Source organism: Solanum pennellii, chromosome 7, assembly GCF_001406875.1.
Source record: "Solanum pennellii chromosome 7, SPENNV200".
NCBI lineage: Eukaryota > Viridiplantae > Streptophyta > Magnoliopsida > Solanales > Solanaceae > Solanum > Solanum pennellii.
The window spans coordinates 68,071,527-68,093,698 of NC_028643.1; the positions used below are offsets into that span (position 1 = coordinate 68,071,527).

Here is a 22,172-nt window from a genome sequence, read left to right on the forward strand (position 1 = left end):
GTTTCCTGCAGACCTTCCTGGTATGCCACCGGAGAGGGATATTGATTTTTGCATCGATCTGGAGCCGGGTACTCGCCCCATTTCCATCCCCCCTTATAGAATGGCCCCATTTGAGTTAAGGGAGTTAAAGGCCCAACTTCAGGAGTTGTTAGGTAAATGTTTTATTAGACCAAGTGCATCCCCTTGGGGCGCTCCTGTTTTATTTGTGAAAAAGAAGGATGGAAGCCTTCGGATGTGCATAGACTACAGGCAGCTGAATAAGGTAACTATTAAGAACAAGTATCCTATTCCTCGAATTGATGATTTGTTCGATCAGTTACAAGGTGCTTGTGTCTTCTCTAAAATTGATCTGAGATCCGGTTATCATCAATTCAAAATACGGGCAGCAGATGTGCCAAAGACTGCTTTTCGAACCAGGTATGGGCATTACGAATTCTTAGTAATGTCTTTTGGGCTTACGAATGCCCCTGCTGCTTTCATGAGTCTGATGAACGGGATTTTTAAGCCATATCTGGATCTCTTTGTTATTGTATTCATTGATGATATACTGATATACTCAAAGAGCAGGAAAGAACATGAGGAGCATTTGAGAATTGTATTGGAGTTGTTGAGGGAGAAAAGGCTTTATGCCAAATTCTCCAAGTGTGAGTTTTGGCTAGATTCAGTGTCCTTCTTGGGGCACGTGGTTTCTAAGGATGGAGTGATGGTGGATCCTTCTAAGATTGAAGCAGTGAAGAGTTGGGTAAGACCTACTAATGTTACAGAGGTAAGAAGCTTTGTTGGTTTAGCTAGCTACTACCGTCGATTTGTCAAGGGATTTTCTTCTATTGCTTCGCAGCTAACAAATTTGACTAAGCAGAATGTTCCCTTTGTATGGTCGGATGAATGTGAAGAAAGTTTTAAGAAACTCAAGACTTTGTTGACTACTGCACCAATTCTTACCTTGCCAGTGGAAGGTAAGAATTTCATCGTCTATTGTGATGCATCTTATTCTGGTTTGGGTGCAGTGCTAATGCAGGAAAGAAGTGTAATTGCTTATGCTTCGAGACAATTAAAAGTGCATGAACGTAACTATCCGACCCATGATTTGGAGTTGGCTGCAGTAGTATTTGCATTAAAGCAATGGAGACATTACCTATATGGGGTCAAGTGTGAAGTCTATACAGATCATCGTAGTTTACAGTATGTCTTTACTCAGAAAGATTTGAATTTGAGGCAGAGAAGGTGGATGGAACTATTGAAGGACTATGATATTACTATTTTGTATAACCCAGGAAAAGCTAATGTTGTGGCAGATGCTTTAAGTAGAAAAGCAGGGAGCATGGGTAGTTTAGCCTATTTACAGATTTCTAGACGCCCATTGGCTAGAGAGGTTCAGACTTTGGCTAATGACCTTATGAGGCTGGAAGTACTAGAGAAAGGAGGACTTTTGGCCTGTGTGGAGGCAAGATCCTCTTTTCTTGACAAGATTAAGGAGAAGCAGTTTACTGATGAGAAGCTGAGCCGAATTCGAGATATGGTATTGCGAGGAGAGGCTAAAGAGGCAATAATTGATGAGGAAGGCGTTTTGAGGATTAAGGGAAGGGTATGTGTGCCCCGTGTTGATGATTTGATTCACACTATTCTTACAGAGGCTCATAGTTCAAGGTACTCTATACATCCTGGTGCAACCAAAATGTATCGCGACCTAAAGCAACATTTTTGGTGGAGTAGAATGAAGCGCGACATTGTTGATTTTGTTGCCAAATGCCCGAATTGTCAGCAAGTAAAGTATGAACACCAGAGGCCTGGAGGAACACTTCAGAGAATGCCCATTCCTGAATGGAAGTGGGAAAGGATTGCAATGGATTTCGTGGTTGGTCTTCCCAAGACATTGGGTAAGTTTGATTCTATTTGGGTAATTGTTGACAGGTTAACTAAGTCTGCTCACTTCATTCCGGTCAAGATGACTTACAATGCAGAGAAGTTAGCCAAACTCTATATCTCGGAAATTGTTCGATTGCATGGAGTTCCACTCTCCATCATATCATATAGAGGTACGCAATTTACTTCTAAGTTTTGGAGAACATTACATGCTGAATTAGGTACTAGGCTGGATCTTAGTACTGCATTTCACCCTCAGACCGATGGTCAGTCTGAGCGAACGATTCAGGTGTTGGAGGATATGTTTCGTGCATGTGTGATAGAATTTGGTGGTCATTGGGATAAATTCTTACCCTTAGCAGAGTTTTCATACAACAATAGCTATCACTCAAGTATTGATATGGCTCCATTTGAGGCACTGTATGGGAGGAGATGTAGGTCTCTCATTGGTTTGTTTGATGCATTTGAGGTAAGACCTTGGGGTACCGATCTTTTGAGGGAATCGTTAGATAAGGTAAAATTCATTCAGGATAAGCTTCTAGCAGCTCAGAGCAGGCAGAAGGAATATGCAGATCGAAAGGTTAGGGACTTGAATTTTATGGAGGGTGAACAAGTCTTGCTGAAGGTTTCACCCATGAAAGGGGTGATGCGGTTTGGTAAGCGAGGTAAACTTAGTCCGAGGTATATTGGACCATTTGAAGTTTTGAAGCGCGTGGGGGAGGTGGCTTATGAATTGGCATTGCCTCCAGGACTCTCAGGAGTGCACCCGGTATTTCATGTGTCTATGCTGAAAAAGTACCATGGGGATGGAAACTACATTATTCGTTGGGATTCAGTTCTTCTTGATGAGAATTTGTCTTATGAGGAGGAGCCGGTTGCTATTCTAGATAGAGAAGTCTGCAAGTTGAGATCAAAGGAGATTGCATCTATCAAGGTTCAGTGGAAGAATCGGCCAGTTGAAGAGTCTACTTGGGAGAATGAGGCGGATATGCAAGAAAGATATCCACATCTTTTTACAGATTCAGGTACTCTTTCTCGCCCTTGCTTTTCTTCCTGTGATCGTTCGGGGACGAACGATGGGTAAATTGGTATCTATTGTAACAACCTGTTTAGTAGGTTCGAGCAGTAAAATTATTTTGAAAATAACTGACTGGGTCGACGGATCAGGCGACGGACCGTCATGGTCACGACGGACCGTCGAGGGTCTTCGTTCCAAAACACTTCAACTCTGAAATCTGGGTACTGAGATCGACTCTCTGAACTTCACGACGGAACTGCAGCACGGACCGTCGTAGATACGACGGACCGTCACAAACCCCTTTACTGAATTTGACTCTCTGAACTTTGTGACGGACCTGCAGGACGGACCGTCATAGACACGACGGGCCGTCACAGGTTGCGTAACCCCAACTGGGTCGGATTTCTGCTAAAGGTTTTAAAGGGGTGTTTTGGACTATTCATGACAAACTTTATGAAATTAGTGGGGTAAGTTTAATAATTTATTTACTTGGAGGGTTAAAGGAGATAACCTTGAAATAAATAATGGGTTACTTTTATCATAATGAATTATATGATAATTAGGGTAAAAGAAAAGAATCTAGAGAAGAAAAAGAAAAAGACAGAGAGGGAGAACGAGCGAGAGAGGGAGAACGAAGAGGAAAGCAAAAGGCATTGGGGAGATAGCTTGCTTGATCACGATTCTTCGGTGGAGGTAGGTTATGGTTTATGCTATGTGATAGTAAACTCTTAATAGCGATTGATATGTATTGGGTGGTATTGTAAAGTCTTCTATATACTTGATTGTGTGTTTGTATGTTGTGATCGTATAATTGTGGTGGTTAGAATGATGAGACTGTTGAATCTTTAATCTTAAATCCTCTCTATTAAGATGATGCTTGACATAAAGAAAGCTTGATGAACTGAAATAATGAGATAGATGGATCGGAGTGTCACGTTCCGACACGTAGGAATAATGGATCGGAGTGTCACGTTCCGACACATAGGAATAATGGATCGGAGTGTCACGTTCCGACACGTAGCATTAGGGGATCGGAGTGTCACGTTCCGACACGATAAGAATAAAGAGAAGTAATCTTGAATTATGTTAATATACTAAATTTCGAAGAACCTAGTTCCCAAATGAGTATGGTGTGGAGGCTTGAGTCCTCATAGATGTGCTTGAGGTTGTTGCCAATGGTTCTTGTACTTGTTGATTGTCACCTGTTGAGTATTGTGGTTGGTTTTACATTATTATTCCATATATATTGCTTTCTATTTTGAGTTGGCCGATGATACCTACTCAGTACTTGTTCCTTGTACTGACCCCTACTTTTATGTTCTTCTTGTTGTTTTGTGGAGTGCAGCAAGTGCACCAGTGCTTCGACTCGTCCGCAACTCTAGCCAGTCTTCAGCACGTCAGATTTCAGGGTGAGCTATTGTTCCTAGCTCGGACTGGATTCTCTCATTCACGTCTTGATGTCCTTGAAGCTCGGACATGGACTATCGTTTTACTTATTTTAGTTCTTAAATACTCTTAGACTTAGTAATTTGAGGATAGATGTTCTTGATGTGATGACTTCCAGATTTTGGGGATGATAAGTATTATACTTTAGAAGTTTATTTGATTGATTTCGTTAATGAGTTTTGGATCTTCCGCATTTTGTTTACTATTCAAAATTTATATACTGGTAAACGTTGGGGTTTAGATTGTTGGTTCGCTCACCTAGTAAGATAAGTGTGGGTGCCACTCGCGGCTCGTTTTGGGTCGTGACACTCTCATTAGCAAGTACGTATTGGTAACATTTACTTAGGCTCATTTGAGATTGCTCTCATCATATACATTAGCCTCACATCATGATTGTCACCACATTCTTCATTATTAGCACCTTTGTTTTTCATAGTTACTCACCTCTTATTACGTGAATGTTCATTTCCTCATTTCATAATTCATCTCATTATATGCCAATGCACTTGGCCATTTAGTGTATCTTACACTCGTATTTAACCCTCCTAAGGTTTATCATTTCATTACGTATATCTTAGGTTCACTTATTTTTTAACGTATGTTAGACTTATGTGTCTATACATACACGCCATGGGGCTTCATTCATAGTTCGCTAAGTGATTATTACTTTCCTAAGATTATGCATTACAAGACTTATGTATCTTGTATATATGCCAAGATCTTGATTTTGATCTAAGTAGATGGCATTATTCTTGAATATTATATTCACGTATGACTTATGTATCAATACGGAGGTTTGGGCACGGGAACCCAAATCTTGAATCACTTGGATATCATTTATATTTTTCATTGATTTTATTTCTAATATTCATAACATTAGAACTCTAAATTAAATCTCAACATTTTCATGAAATAATTAATTTTCTATTTTAATTAGAATTCTAAATTAAATCTCAACATTTACATGAAAGAATTAATTTTCTATTTTAATTAGAATTCTAAATTAAATCTCAACATTTACATGAAAGAAATAAATTTTCTATTTTAATTAGAATTCTAAATTAAATCTCAACATTTATATGAAAGAATTAATTTTCTATTTTGATTAGAATTCTAAATTAAATCTCAATATTTACATGAAAGAATTAATTTTCTATTTTAGTTAGAATTCTAATTTAAATCTAAATATTTACATGAAGGGATAAATTTTCTATTTTAATTTTACTATTAGTTAACCGAAAGGTTGGGGATTCGAGCCCCAACAACCCCTTTGATTTTTAGAATTAAATTTGCTACAATAGGGAGGTTGTGGGTTCGAACCCCCACAACCCCCTTATTTTCTTTTAATTTTCGCTGAGGAGGAGGCTATGAGGTGGTGGGTTCGAACCTCCACAGCCCCTCTATCTTTTTTCTTTTTTTAAAAAGGGGCGAGTGGCAGTGAGTTTGTGGGATCGAATCCCTACAGCCTCACTTTATTTCCTTAATATTTCGCCCCCGCTTCAGCACTGAGGTCGTGGGTTCGATCCCCACGCCTCACATCTCTCTTTTTTTTTTACTTTTCGCAAACTGGGAGGTCGTGGGTTTGATCCCCGCCCCCAGCCCCATTTTTTTTCTTTTTCGCTGAGGCGAAACTCGCTGGTCAGTGCCCCAGTTTGATTCTCGCCTAACACTTTTTCTTTTCTTTTTTTTTAAAATTTGTTAAGGCTTAATTTGTTGAGGTCTCGGGTTTGATCCTTGCAGACCTCACCTATTTTTATTTAATTTTTTTTGTTCAAAATTTCCATAATTCATCTACAACTTATCTCCAGATTCTGGAAAATTACTCCACAATTTTGTGCATCATTTTTACGGGTTAATTTAGAATTTGTTTCTTATACATTCGTTAAGGTTCTTAAGGCAAGTTTAGAGGGATGATTTGATCATTTGTTTTAACTAGAATTTCTAGCATTTCAGCCATGTGAATATCACGATTTTTAAGCGCCTCTAATTGCACATAAAACACGAACAATCTCTATACTATTAACATGCTAAAGAAAAACTCAAAGTCATGATCACAATCTTGCACAAATACATACATATTTACTTTCATATTCCTAAAAGACACAAAATATAAATACATAGTCATGGACACATACTCGAAACGAGATCATCACCAAAAAAAGTATCCCTAAATTCTACCAACAAGAATACCCAACCTAAGATCATAGGGAGCTAGTGACAGGGACATGCAACGGGGAACAACCTTAGTTTCGAGGTGAATAGTTTGAATCGTAAGGGCCTCTTGGGAAAGGACCCAAGAGAGAAGAAACCCATACCTTAATCGATGTTCAAACACTGATGTTGCTTCCCGGAAACTCCTCCAACCCACGCCCAATTTACTTCAACGTACACCTCACTCGACGAACCTCTCTTAGCCTTGACGACTACTTTTTCTTTTACTTAAAAATTTTTGTGAGTTCTTCAAGTGTGAATAATTCTTGATGTATTTTCAGTTCTTGAAATTGTTTTTGGCAGAAACCAACGTGAGAGATATATATGGAGAACGTGCGAGAGAGAGAGTGTTATTAGGATTAGGAGACTAAATTCAAGACTTAATCAAATAGGATTTAAATTAAATTAATACAAATCTGATTTATTTTAAATTAATACGTGAAAGGACCATTATTCCCTTAAATTTCAGATTTTTAATTAATAATTAAATCACCTTAAATACCTATTTATTCGATTTTTTTTGGATCGTTACAGATATATTCACTGATCACAAGAAACTTCATTATTTTTTCACCCATAAAGAGCTTAATCTCAGACAAAAGAGGTGGTTAGAATTACTGAAGGATTATGACATGGATATTCTTATTACTTAGGTAAGGCTAATGTTGTCGTTGATGCCTTGAGCAGGTTGTCTATGGGTAGTAACGCTGATGTTGAGGATTAAAAGAGAGAGTTAGCGAAAAATGTGTGTAAACTTGCACGCTTAGGAGTCTGACTAATTGATTCCACAGAATAAGGAGTAGTGGTGATGATTGAAGCTAAATCATCATTAGTATCAGAAGTAAAAGAGAAGCAAGACCAAGATCCCATTTTGTTTGAGTTGAAGGCAAATGTTCATAAGCAAAAAATATCAGCTTTTGAACAAGGGAGAGATGGTGTTTTAAGATATCAAAGTAGATTGTGTGTACCAATGGTGGATGGACTCCAAGAGAGGATCATGGAGGAAACTCATAGCTCCAGATATTCTACCCATCTGGGTTCCATAAAGATGTACCATGACTTGTGAGAAGTCTATTGGTGGAGTAGTATGAAGAAGGGCATTGAAGAACTTATTGCTAAGTGTTTGAATTGCCAGCAAGTTAAGATAGAACACCAAAGGCCCGGTGGTAGGGCTCAAAATATGGAGATTCCGAAATGAAAGTGGGAGATGATTAATATAGATTTCATCATAAGGTTGTCAAGGTCTAGCAGAAAACATGCTTCTATTTGGGTAACCCACTTTTACCGGTAAAGACTATCCATTCGGCAGAAGATTATGCTAAGTTGTATCTTCAAAATGTGGTAAGACTTCATGGGGTTCCGGTCTCCATTATTTCAAATAGAGGTGCACAACTGACTGCACAACTTGGAAATCTTCCACAAAGGCTTGGGTTTAAAGGTGAACTTAAGTATTGTCTTTCATCCGCAGACAGATAGGTAAGCAGAGCGCACTATTAAGACCTTAGAGAATATGTTGAGGTCGGGTGATTGATTTCAAAGGTAATTGGGATGATCACCTACTTCTCATCGAGTTCACTTACAATAATAGTTACCACTCTAGCATCTAAATGGCTCCTTATGGATTTCTTTATGAGAGAAGGTGCAGATCTCATATTGGATGGTTTAAAGTTGGTAAAACTGGGTTTATCGGACAAGATCTAGTTCATCAAGCTATGGAGAAAGGTGAAAATGATTCAAGAGAGGTTGAAGACGACGTAAAGTCGTCAAATATCCTCCACTGATGTTAGGAGAAGAGATTTAGAGTTTGAAGTTGAAATATTGGGATCGAGGATAGCCTATCTTATGAAGAGATTCCTGTTCAGATTCTAGATCCCCAAGTTTGGAAGTTGAGAAAAAAAATAGTAGTATAAGTTAAAGTCCGTTGGAGGAACCAATTTATTGAAGAACCTACTTGGGGAGTTAAGGTACTAATCCTTTCTTGGTATTTATTTATAAGTTGAAATGTTGCTGTGCATTTTCTTGTGAGTGATTGAACTGAATGTTGCATGTTACACCCTTAGCCTAGTAGGAGAAATCACATTCAAGGACGAATGTTCTAAAGGGGAGATATTGTAACATCTCGCAATTTGAAATAACTAGGAATTAGAACTTACATATGAATGATGGGTTTTATTAAGTCGTTTTAATGATGTTAAGAGTCATTTCACATTAGATTCTATTGTACATGTGTTGGGTATCTGAATCTAAGAAAGCATTAAGAAAAATAATCGATTTAAAATGATTTAGGATCGAAAATGTATCAAAAACTCGTTAGATGCACCTGACGAACAGGTCGCGCGACGCGCCCCTATAGCGCCAGGCAGGCTGGGGAGGTGTGCCTGTAGTGCACCTGAATTGAGCCTCAGTCAAATAGGGTTGGCGGGGCGCGCCCGGGATGCGCCCAAATCGTCTTTTTCCAGCTAGGTTTCGTCATTCAGTCCGTTTAAGTCTTTCTAAAGTGTATTAACACTTCCTATTGATTCTAACTATTCTAAATGACTTCTAAACATCTAGAAATCATTCATAAACATGAATACAACCTTGACTCCATAAATCAAATTCAAGGAAAGTTAAGATCAAAGTCAGGATAAGTATGAGTCCAGTTTAGAAGTTAAAAAGCAAGTCAAAGAGAAGTTCATAAAGTTTTCAAAAGTCTTTTACAAATGTTTTAACTTTATTTTAAAATTTAAGTTTTGAGTTGAGTAAAGAGTAAAGATTGAAGTCATTTCTTGAAAGGAGTATATTGGGACTATGTATTCTCAAAGAGTAAATGTTTTCACACTTAAACACGAAAGGAAACTAGGATTTCAAAAAAAAGCCTTTGAGCTAGTTTATTAAGTAAAGAAGAAATTTTGATTTTCAAAAGAGTCTTTGAGCTAGTTTTCAGTAAAGAGTAAATGCTTTTACAATTAAGTAAGAGAGGAAACTGAGATTTCCAAGATAGACTTTGAGCTAAGTTTTGAGAAATTATCTTAAACCCAGTAAGAAGTTATGTTTTTAAACATAAAAAATTAGTATATTTTGGTAGTATTATTGAGCATCGATATGGGGAATAGTTTAGAAAATTCCGAGCTGCCATAAACCATGTAGCCATCACAGGTAGAAAAGGATCATAATTTTAGATGATTTCTTTAGTACTTTTACAATAAACTAGTGGATCCACTTAGTAGTTCAGGTCCTATACCTATGGTAAGTTATAGGATGCTCTGACAGCATGAGGAAAATCGTTGCATCATCACAGTTGCTCTTACGTGATGGTTATCGGTTTGAGAAATTTCCACAGTAGTATTTTTTATTTTTATATACATCAGGACTATTTTGTATTTATCTATATAAATAAAGTCCATATGATATCTTTGCATACATACAGAGTTGTCATTGTATTTCTAAATATACAGAGTTGAAAACCATGTTTAAAGATTTTCTTTATACTACATTTATTTACACTACTTTATATTGAAATCAGTTCAGTTGAGATAAGTACAACCCAGGTAAATGTTTCTTCCAGACTATTTTCAAGCTTATGTTATGTTCAACATTGCAACTCGCACACTCGTACATTCAATGTATTAATGCTAGTTGGTCTGCATCGTCTTATGATGCAAATGTAGGTAATCTTGATCAGCATCCAGCGTTTCGTTGATCTAGTGAGCACTCACAGTTAGTTAGTGAGCCTCCTAGCTTTCCAGAGGATCCTTTTATTTCTTTCAGTATGTTAGTTTATTAGGATGTTGTGGGCCTGTCCTGACATCCATCTCAATTGTTTAAAGGCTTTATAGATAGTCAGTCAAATTTTAGATCAGTTCTCATCATTTTGTTATTGACTTATGTTCAGATTTGAGTTGTCATTTTGGCTAAACTAAATGTTTATTATTTTAAAACATTTTTAGTTCAGTTTAAGACATTTGAGTTATTTAGCATTTGAATTCTTTTCTTAATGTTTCAAGTCTTCCGCTGAGTAAGTAAGTCACACCAAGGGTTAGCTTCGGGCCAGCAATGGTTTTCGAGTGTCAGTCCTGCCCAGGGTGTAGGCTCGGGGCGTGAAAATAAATATCCGTTAATTAAATAACTGTATTATCGAATATTTCAAGATGCCCAAACCAACTTCACAAACTGATCAAATATATCGGGTGGGGTACAATAATTTTACAACAATTCCTAAAATGATCGGGTCATTACATTTATGTTGCATTAAAAAGTATAAATGATAATGGATATAGGAAGACGTTTTACCAATTAGTGTTATACATATAATTTTTAGAGTAAGAGTGTTTTTTTTTTAAAATTAAAATAGTTATCTAATTTTATTTGGATTCATTGACTTTATACTTTTAGATCTCTTTATTATTTAATTAAAGAGACAATATACTAATTCATGAGATAATGAACTAATTATAAATGCATGTTTAATCATTCAACATATCTGTCAAGTATTTCATATTATTCATGTAAAACACAAGTGATTTGGCATATAGTAAAATAATCTAATCTTTCATTTTGATAATTTTTAGTTTCATTTGAAAAATAAGAAATAAAATACTATACATGTTCCATGCCAATAATTATATAAAGCCTAAATAACTAATATATATTTAGTTATAATGTAGATGCAAATTTCATTATGTAAGCAGAAAGCATATTTAACTAAAAAGGAATAAAAAAGGAATACATTACAAAAGAACATTTAAAACTTTTGCAAAAATCACTTGTAAATGGTAATCAGTGTAAGCACTTTACATAGAATAGTACAAATAATTCATTATTTTTTTATAATTCATACAACATGATAAAAAAAAGTATTATTTCCTTCAAATTTTTTTTACAATTAATCAATCAATCAATTTATAATATCTTCGACCCAAATATAATAATAATATTATTACATTTAACAGTTCTACAAAAATTAATAACAACTTTTCTTTTGCGGATCTATGACTATGACAATGACAAGAAACAAAACAAAAAAGTAAGAAATTAATGGTATACCAAAAGATCAAGAAAATGGATCTTAATTTATAAGTGAGAATTGACATTAACATACTTTAGTAAGAAAAATCAGATATGAAATTTGTAAATCCATTTCTTTTTTCATACTCATAACCCAGCCCGCACCTGGTAGTAGCTGATTTTTAGGGGAGCCAGGTTGGCTCAGAGACTTAATTAGAAATTAAATATCTTCCATCTTCATCACAAGATCAAGATCGATTATAAGTATTTTCTTGCATTTGCGTGATCAATTTTTAAATAATTAACTTATTTCTGTGGTGATGTTATGCTGCCCCACTATCCAAGCATTTCCTCACGATCACTTCATTACTTCATCTATACATATAGTTTCAGTAAATTAAAGCTTCACTTTATTTTTAAGCCTTCTCTCTGTTTCTTGTCCTCTGCACTATTCTACCATGAATAAGCTCTTCAAAGTGTCCCTCAGGTTCTTTAATGGCCTCAACCGAACCAATCATGGACTCCGTCACCTGTCTCAATTTGCTACTGACTTTGAAACTAGATTTCTGGAGGGTGTTGTTACTAATTCCGCTAATTACGTTCCATTGACACCAATAAGTTTCTTGGAAAGAGCAGCAGATGTTTATCGCGATAGGACTTCGGTTGTGTTTGGGTCTAGTGTGAAGTATACATGGGAAGAGACACATTCTAGGTGTCTTAAACTTGCTTCTGCTTTGGTTCAACTGGGGATTTCAAGGGGAGATGTGGTAAGATTTCAATTTATATGATCAGTTTCGATTTGATTTGTTTTTCCTTCTTGTAATATAAATTATTGCAGGTTGCAACTTTGGCTCCGAATGTACCAGCAATGCAGGAGCTGCATTTCGCAGTACCAATGGCTGAAGCAGTTCTCTGTACGTTAAATACTCGTCTTGATTCATCAATGGTTGCTCATTTACTGAAACATTCAGAAACCAAGATCATATTTGTTGATCAACAATTCCTCCAAGTTGCTCAACAAGCACTTTCTCTTCTTTCAAAGGACAAAATTAAAACTCCAATTCTAGTGCTAATACCTGAATCTGAGAATTTCTGTCCAAACAATGATATTCACGAATACGAAAATCTTTTGTCTAGTGGGAATAGCAATTTTACAATAAGATGGCCAAAAAGTGAATTTGATCCTATCAGTATCAATTATACTTCTGGCACAGTGTCGTCACCAAAAGGGGTCGTGTACAATCACAGAGGTGCATATCTCAGTTCTATTTCTACTTTCCTATGTCATGGCATGAGTCCGATGCCAACCTACCTTTGGACTCTTCCTATGTTTCACTGCAATGGATGGTGCCTGATTTGGGGAATGGCTGCACTTGGTGGCACAAATGTTTGCCTTAGACATGTCTCAGCGAAAGATATATTTGAAAGTATTTCTATCAACAAGGTCACAAATATGAGTGCAGCACCAATTGTCTTGAGTATGATGGCAAATGCTTCACCAAATGACAGGAAGCCACTTCCCCACAAGGTCGAAATAATGACAGGCGGATCACCAGCGCCTCCACAAATTCTTTCCAAAATGGAGCAACTCGGATTTGGAGTATCCCATGGGTATGGGCTAACAGAAACTTATAGTGCTGCTACGACTTGCGTGTGGAAGCCTGAGTGGGATTCTTTGCCCCTTGAGGAACGAGCCGTGCTTAAATCAAGACAAGGGGTGCAAGTTCTCTGTGTAGAAAAAGTTGATGTTAGAGATCCCGAGACCATGGAAAAGGTGCCAGCTGATGGAAAGAGCATTGGTGAGATTGTGTGCAGAGGAAATACTGTGATGAGTGGATATTTGAAAGATGCTAAAGCAACGGAAGAAGCTTTTAGAGGCGGATGGTTTCATAGTGGTGATCTTGCTGTGAAACATCCAGACGGGTACATAGAAATTAAGGATCGGTTGAAAGACATTATAATTTCTGGAGGTGAAAATATAAGCACACTCGAAGTGGAAAGAGTTTTGTATAGTCATCCAGCAGTTGTTGAAGCAGCTGTGGTGGCACGACCAGATGATCAATGGGGACAAACACCATGTGCATTCATAAAACTAAAGGAAGGATTTAATGAAATTACTGAGGAAGAGATAATGACCTACTGTAGAGATCATTTGCCTCGTTACATGGCACCTCGAACGGTCCTTTTTGAAGATTTACCAAAAACATCAACTGGCAAGGTACAAAAATTCATACTGAGGGAGAAAGCAAAAGCTTTGGGCAGTCTATTTTCCACTGAAAAGAGAAGTGCTGCAAGTTGTTAGCATGTATAATTAAATGTGTGTATATTTACTCTGGTTGTTTGTTTTTTACTATTCTACTTCAAAAGTTATGTATTAATTGTTCATTGTTTTAAACACTAGTATGGAATGCCATGCATGTATAATGAATAGATGTGATGATGATGATATATAATGATCAATGCACCAATACACACACGCCACCTATGTAGGTTAGTAGTGACCCATGGTGAGGTTCATGTACTACCTTTGAATCTTGTCCATAGGCCATCTAGGAATATAATATCTCTGGCGCTCAATCATGATCATGTCTATAGCCTATAGGCCATCGGGAAGTATCCCGAAAGCAGGCACATATACTTCATAATTACTTGTATCATATACATGCATTGTACGAGTATTTCATATCAATTAACGTAACATATGTATTACAATGGAATGATCACATCAAATTCTCTCAAGATAAACAAAATCTAATATCTAAAATCTGAAAGTCAATTATATCCATTACAATAATACATGAACTCTTGAAGAAGCAGAAACTTATGATTTAAAATTTTCTTGTAGCTAGCGTAGCGATGGCTGTAATAGCTAAATTTAAGTTTCTTCTTTTTAAGTTGTAGGCTATCCCCTGCCCCAAAACAAAATAAATGAACGTTTCTAATTGTAAAGAATGCAGAAAATGCTTTGTTTTCTAGTAAAGGTAATTCCCTCTTTAATATGAAAGGTTAGAGAAAGTAACCTTTAATTTTTTTAATTAATGTGTAATATATTGAGCATTACACTGCATTAAATAGACACTTTTTGCTATAAAACGTTTCATAGCTGTACGTTATGATATATATAACTAGAGATAGAAGACTTTGTCTCAGTTGTTGGTAAAGGGCAATAATATATATATAGTGTTCGAGTCAGCTTTTGCGTATATTGACTTATTATATAGGATATCTACCGTCTTTCACCAGCAACATGTATCAGATAATTCTGTCCATTGAGGTTTAGATAGATGAGAAAAAGCATCTAGTGTTTTTTGTTTTCACTAAGTTTTGAATCTAAGACCTCAGAGTTCTCAATCAATTCATTGACCACTAGGCCACAATCTTGAGCGAATAAAAAGGGAAAATATAATATCTAAATTTTTTTTGGTAAAACTTATACTCTATCAGTTTAAAAAAGAATGACCTTCTTTTCTTTTGGTAAAAATTTAATTTCAACTTTTCACGTGACATGTTTAAAGCCACAAGATTAAAGGATAATTTTGTATATTTTACATAACTTTAAATTAGGACCATTCTTTTTGAAATGGAGGGAGTATATATTTGACAGTATTTATTAGAGGGAAATATGTCTTTGAACTTTGAGAAATGACTAATCTATGTCATTTGTGTAAAGTTTGACTTATCTATGTCATCTTCGTTTGAAAAAAAGTCTCTGCCATTATTTGTTAACCGAAAATAGTTTCACTTTTGCAAAACTTTTTTTTTTGTGCGTGGTCAATTATGATTCGATCATGTCATTAATTAATCATTTTAAAGGAAAAAAATTCAAATATGTCATTGAGCTTTAGGAAAATGCTCATTTATGCCATTTATTAAAAGTTTCGCTCATGCCATTTTAGAGAACACATAATGATATTGATAAACTTTTTCTCAAACAAAAATGACAATAACATAAATAAACCTCTTCTCAAAATTCGATAGCAGAACCTTTTTCCTTTATTATAATGTTTTTATGTTTTTGTCCTTAAATATTACTCTCTCTGTCCACTTTTATTTGTCATGTGCTTTTCGAAAGTCAATTTGACTAATTTTCAAAGTTAAATTATATTACATTAATTCGATATTTTAAACAAAAAAAATTAAATTTTCAAAAACTATATGAAAAATATTATAAATTGTAATTTTTTTGCATATCAATATGATGAAAAAATATATCTTAAAATGTTAGTCAAAATTCTTATAGTTTGATTTTAAAAATAGAAATCATGACAAACAATAGTGAACGGAGGAAATATAATCTTAGTGTTTAATTGGAGGACATTTTATAATATATAGGATAGATATGATATTTCAATACATCCTAATTTTGCTCATAGGCCATCAAATGAAATACATGTGAATTCATATTAAATATGATAGAATGCTTCAAAATACATCCGAATTTTGCTCATACGCCATCAAATGAAATACATGTGAATTCATATAAAATATGATAGAATGCTTCAATATACATGAGAAATTAAATGTCATAAACGAATATAATATATCCTTTAATCGCCCATTGATCATTCCCACTAAGCAAATCGAATCATCAGACGATTGCTAACTAGATCATTTATCATGCTCCCAACATTCATAGATATCATAGATCAACCAAATATTCAATATTCGATACTATCTTTGTTCTTAATTATTTGTCAATTTTTTCTTTTTTAGTTATATTTAATTATTTGTTTATTTTGACAAATTAAAAAATAATAATTTTTAAAGGTTATAAAATGTCCAATCCCAAAAGGCCATTAAATGACTAATTCAATGATAGATTAATAGAATAAAAATAAAGTAAATTAAGGGTTAGAATGTGACCCCACGAGGAATTCTAGCAAAATCCCTTGAAAATCGCCTTAAATAGTGATTCTAAGGAAAATTATTGAAGATACAGTATATTCCCTCTGTTCAATAATACTTGTCCACTATATTAGTTTGAGATGTTCAACAATATTATTTACTTTATCGATTTTATATTTAATTTCTAATTTACCTTATCATTAATTATAATGCTTTCTTTATGAGTATTTTTTTTAAGACATTGAATTATTATATTCAAAGAATGATACAGTAAAATCACCCTTCTATTTAGTTTCTTAAAAAATGTGCAAAACCAATAGTAGACAATGGATACATCGATTATCTATTGGAAGTCAAACAACGATGGTTAAGCAAATTAGTACTGTGCATATTTTTTTGCAATGAAGGTTACAACCATGCAGAAAATTTGTTGGTATGGAAAAAGATAATCAAGGAAATTGAGTTTTTCTTTTTTCTCCTATGGATTAAAGTTGTGTAGCGTTTGAACAAGCTTACAACTTTTTTAGTATTTTTCATTATACAAAAATAAAATAAAAAATACAAATTAATGACGATTTTTTTTTAAATAAACAAGTCCGTTATAAGATTGTGATGACTTATGATGAACATGATGATTCACTTGTAAATTTCTCAATCTGCACAAGAATATTATAAGTGTTTTCTTACTTTTGTTTTTCTTTTTTTGGTTAGTTTTGTAAATTAAGTGTACCAACCCAATAATTAATATTAGCTCATTTCAGAGTTAATAACTTTGATGGTCACTCAACTATCAATTGTTTTCACGTAAAGTTGCTCAAATTCATTGTTCAACAATAATCTTCTTGACTTTGAGTATAAGTATTTCTTGCATTTGTTTTTCTTCACAATGTTTATAGCGTGATCGATTTTCAAATAATTAACTGATTTCTGTGGTGATGTTATGCTGCCCCACTATCCAAGCATTTCCTCACGATCACTTCATTACTTCATCTATGCATATAGTTTCAGTAAATTAAAGCTTCACTTTTTTTTTCAAGCCTTCTCTCTGTTTCTTGTCCTCTGCATTATTCTACCATGAATAAACTCTTCAAAGTGTCCCTCAGGTTCTTTAATGGCCTCAACCGAACCAATCATGGACTCCGTCACCTGTCTCAATTTGCAACTGACTTTGAAACTAGATTACTGGAGGGTGTTGTTACTAATTCCGCTAATTATGTTCCATTGACACCAATAAGTTTCTTGGAAAGAGCAGCAGATGTTTATCGCGATAGGACTTCGGTTGTGTTTGGGTCTAGTGTGAAGTATACATGGGAAGAGACACATTCTAGGTGTCTAAAACTTGCTTCTGCTTTGGTTCACCTTGGCATTTCAAAGGGAGATGTGGTAAGATTTCAGTTTTTTTAATACATTTTGTTCAAATTCAAGATTTATTTTTCGTCATTCTAATATAAATTTGAACAATTATTGCAGGTTGCGGCTTTGGCTCCGAATGTACCAGCAATGCAGGAGCTGCATTTTGCAGTACCAATGGCAGAAGCAGTTCTCTGTACATTAAATACTCGTCTTGATTCATCAATGGTTGCTAACTTGCTTAAACATTCAGAAGCGAAGATCATATTCGTTGATCAACAATTGCTCCAAGTTGCTCAACAAGCACTCACTCTTCTTTCAAAAGACAACATTAAAACTCCAATTCTTGTGCTAATACCTGAATATGAGAATTCCTCTTCGACATATGACATTCACACATACGAAAATCTTTTGTCTAGTGGGAGTAGCAATTTTACAATAAGATGGCCAAAAAGTGAATTTGATCCGATCAGTATCAATTATACTTCTGGCACAATGTCCTCACCCAAAGGGGTCGTGTACAATCACAGAGGTGCATATCTCAATACAATTGCTACTTTCCTCTGCCATGGCATGGGCTCGATGCCTACATACCTTTGGACAGTTCCAATGTTTCACTGCAATGGATGGTGCATGGTTTGGGGAATGGCTGCACTTGGTGGCACAAACGTTTGCCTAAGGAATGTCTCTGCAAAAGATATATTTCAAAGTATTTCTCTGTACAAGGTCAACCATATGAGTGCAGCACCAACTGTCTTGAATATGATGGCAAATTGTCCACCAAATGACAGGAAGCCACTCCCGCATAAGGTCGAAATATTTACAGGCGGATCACCAGCGCCTCCACAGATCCTTTCCAAAATAGAGGAGCTTGGCTTTGGTGTAACTCACGGATATGGACTAACAGAAACTTATAGTGCTGCTACGAGTTGCTTGTGGAAGCCTGAGTGGGATTCTTTGCCCCTTGAGGAACGAGCTGCGCTTAAATCAAGACAAGGGGTGCAAGTTCTTTGTGTAGAAAAAGTTGAAGTTAGAGACCCCGAGACCATGGAAAAGGTGCCAGCTGATGGAAAGAGCATTGGTGAAATTGTGTGCAGAGGAAATACTGTGATGAGTGGATATTTGAAAGATGCTAAAGCAACGGAAGAAGCTTTTAAAGGCGGATGGTTTCATAGTGGTGATCTTGCAGTAAAACATCCAGATGGGTACATAGAAATTAAGGATCGGTTGAAAGACATTATAATTTCTGGAGGTGAAAATATAAGCACACTTGAAGTGGAAAGAGTTCTGTATAGTCATCCAGCAGTTGTTGAAGCAGCCGTGGTTGCACGGCCAGATGATCGATGGGGACAAACACCTTGTGCATTCATAACACTAAAGGAAGGATTTGATGAAATTACTGAGGAACAGATAATCAACTTCTGTAAAGATCATTTGCCTCGTTACATGGCACCTCGAACAGTCCTTTTTGAAGATTTACCAAAAACATCAACTGGCAAGGTACAAAAATTCATATTGAGGGAGAAAGCAAAAGCTTTGGGCAGTCTATTTTCCACCGAAAAGAGAAGTGCTGCAAGTTGTTAACATATATAATTAAATGTGTGTATATTTACTTTGGCTCTTCATTGTTTACTATTTCAACATTGCATACATGTTTGAAGCATTAAATTGTTTATTTTTCATGGAGCACTGAATAGTTCACTTCAAAATATCTGGATTAATTTTCTATGGAAATTGTTCGTTGTTTCAAACATTTCAATAACAACGTTTTTCTTGTAATGTTCCCTTTTTTCCTTTCTTGAATAGTAAATGACCATTTCATTAGGTATACAAGAAAACCACAACAGACAGAGAGAGAGCCTTTTCTCTTTAGCAAAAGAGGCCAGTTTTTCTACCTTTTCAAACAAAATCCTATATGCTCTGAATAGATACAAAGTTTATGGTCACAGTTTTTAGATGTCTTGACGTAACAGTGGGCAAAACTATGGCTGATCCGGGGAGATTTAAACGTCATACTATCCCCGCAAAGCAGACTGAATGGTGCACCAGTCACAACTATGAAACTTCAGGAGTTTTCTGATCATGTTCAACCACTGCAGCTGAATGAACTCAAATTGCCAAGGCATGGTAAAAATGATGTATGCTGAGTTTATACGTGAAGTATATGGAGTGAGAGGAAAAAAAGGACATTTGAGAAAACTAAGAGTGCAGGGTATGTGATAGCAATAAAAGTAGCAAATGTATGTTGTGTTCGAGCTTCTCCAAGAGGGAAAATTTTGCTAGATAGGTATAGGTTTGTTGACTATGCATTGCTTCGTGGTACCACCTTTAGTTTAGGGTGGATCAGTCTCGAAGGTGATTTTCAATCTTCACCTAACAATTAATTGAATGGCTTTGATTACTCAGCTTTTCTTATTAACTATCTGATGCAAAAAATATTTGGTTAGTTAATTAGGCCATGAATAAAATCTTCAAAAGCTCGAATATGTTACTGAGGTTCTTTAATCGATCAGTCCAATTACCTGCACACATGCACAGGGTCCAGCAGTTGTGCAAACTTGCTGGGGGCATTGAAACGACGGATGAATCCCAAAGATTACTGGAGGGTGTCGTTACAAGTCCCCCAAATTATGTTCCATTGACACCGATAAGTTTCTTGGAAAGAGCAGCAAATGTTTTTGGTGATAGAACTTCGGTTGTGTTTGGGTCTCGTGTGAAGTATACTTGGGAAGAGACACATTCTAGGTGTCTGAAACTTGCTTCTGCTTTAGTTCACCTTGGCATTTCTAGGGGAGATGTGGTAAGACTTAATCTTTAGTTTTCCTCTTCAAACGTGTGAACTGTTTTAATTCAACTTTTCATGTATAAATTGAACAACTTTTGCAGGTTGCAACTCTGGCTCCTAATATACCAGCAATACAGGAGCTACATTTTGCAGTACCCGTGGCTGGAGCGGTTCTTTGTACATTAAATACACGCCATGATTCATCAACGATAGCTGGTTTGCTAAGGCATTCAGAAGCGAAGATCATATTTGTTGATCATCAGTTGCTCCAAATTGCTCAAGGGGCACTCGCTCTTCTTTCAAAAGACAAAACAATTAAACCACCAATTCTTGTGCTAATCCCACAATATGAAAATTCCTCTCATCCTTTACTTGAGACATCTTACATCCACGAATATGAAAATCTCTTAGCAAGTGGGAGTAACAATTTTACAATAAGGTGGCCAAAAACTGAAATGGACCCTATAAGTGTTAACTAAACTTCCGGCACAACGTCATCATCCAAAGGAGTTGTGTACAATCATAGAGGCGCATATCTCAATACAATTGCTATATTTCTTGTTTGTGGAATAGGTCCGATGCCTACATACCTTTGGACAGTTCCAATGTTTCACTGCAATGGATGGTGCATGATTTGGGCAATAGCTGCACTTGGTGGCACAAATGTTTGCCTTAGACATGTGTCCGCAAAAAATATATTTGAAAGTATTTCTCTCAATAAGGTTACACATATGGGTGCAGTACCAACTGTCTTAAATATGATAGCAAATTCTCCGTTAAATGATAGGAAGCCACTAAAACATTAGGTTGAAATACTTACCGGTGGATCATCACCACCTCCACATGTCCTTTCCAAAATTGAGGAGCTTGGCTTTAGGGTAACTCATGGATATGGAATAACAGAGGCTTATGGTGTAGCTACATATTCCTTATGGAAGCCTGAGTGGGATTCTTTGCCCCTCGATGAACGAGCTGTGCTTAAATCAAGACAAGGGGTGCAACATCTTTGTATTGAAAAAGTTGATGTTAGAGACCCTGAGACCATGGAAAAGGTGCCAGCTGATGGAAAGACCATTGGTGAGATTGTGTTAAGAGGAAATACTGTGATGAGTGGATATTTGAAAGATGCTAAAGCAACCAAAGAAGCTTTTAGAGGTGGATGGTATCATAGTGGTGACCTCGCGGTGAAACATCCAGATGGGTACATAGAAATTAAGGATCGGTTGAAAGACATTATAATTTCTGGAGGTGAAAATATAAGCACACTTGAAGTGGAGAGAGTTTTATATAGTCATCCAGCAGTTGTTGAAGCAGCTGTGGTCGCACGACCAGATAATCAATGGGGACAAACACCATGTGCATTCATAAAACTAAAGGAAGGATATGATGAAATAAGTGCACAAGAAATAATCAAGTTTTGTAGAGATAATTACATGGCACCTAAGACAGTTCGATTTACCCAAGACTTCAATTGGCAAGGTCCAAAAATTCATCTTGAGGGAGAAAGCAAAAGCTTTGGGCAGTATTCACTAAATCGAAACAAATAATGAACTTGTTTGGAAGTGTGTAGACTTTTCTTCTGTCCCCTTTCTATATATCATTGTTAGTAGCATAACCATTTTTATAGTACACATGAAAAAACACAATTAAATTTGATCAACGTTTTCA

General features: G+C 35.9%; 2 protein-coding genes and 1 pseudogene across 2 annotated transcripts; all 3 read left to right on the top strand.

Annotated features, from left to right (window-relative positions):
• The first annotated feature begins 11,662 nt into the window (after positions 1–11,662).
• LOC107024674 (probable acyl-activating enzyme 1, peroxisomal) lies at positions 11,663–13,970 on the top strand. Its single transcript, XM_015225663.2, has 2 exons — positions 11,663–12,291; positions 12,363–13,970. Exons 1-2 carry the CDS (start codon positions 11,983–11,985, stop codon positions 13,824–13,826), a joined length of 1,773 nt encoding a protein of 590 aa, XP_015081149.1. The 5' UTR covers positions 11,663–11,982; the 3' UTR covers positions 13,827–13,970.
• A 3,340-nt stretch (positions 13,971–17,310) lies between these two features.
• Positions 17,311–19,495, top strand: LOC107025520 (probable acyl-activating enzyme 1, peroxisomal). Its single transcript, XM_015226307.2, has 2 exons — positions 17,311–17,752; positions 17,840–19,495. The coding sequence occupies exons 1-2, from the start codon at positions 17,444–17,446 to the stop codon at positions 19,301–19,303; spliced, it is 1,773 nt and encodes a 590-aa protein (XP_015081793.1). The 5' UTR covers positions 17,311–17,443; the 3' UTR covers positions 19,304–19,495.
• A 682-nt stretch (positions 19,496–20,177) lies between these two features.
• Positions 20,178–22,037, top strand: LOC107025202 (annotated as a pseudogene).
• Positions 22,038–22,172: the final 135 nt, after the last annotated feature.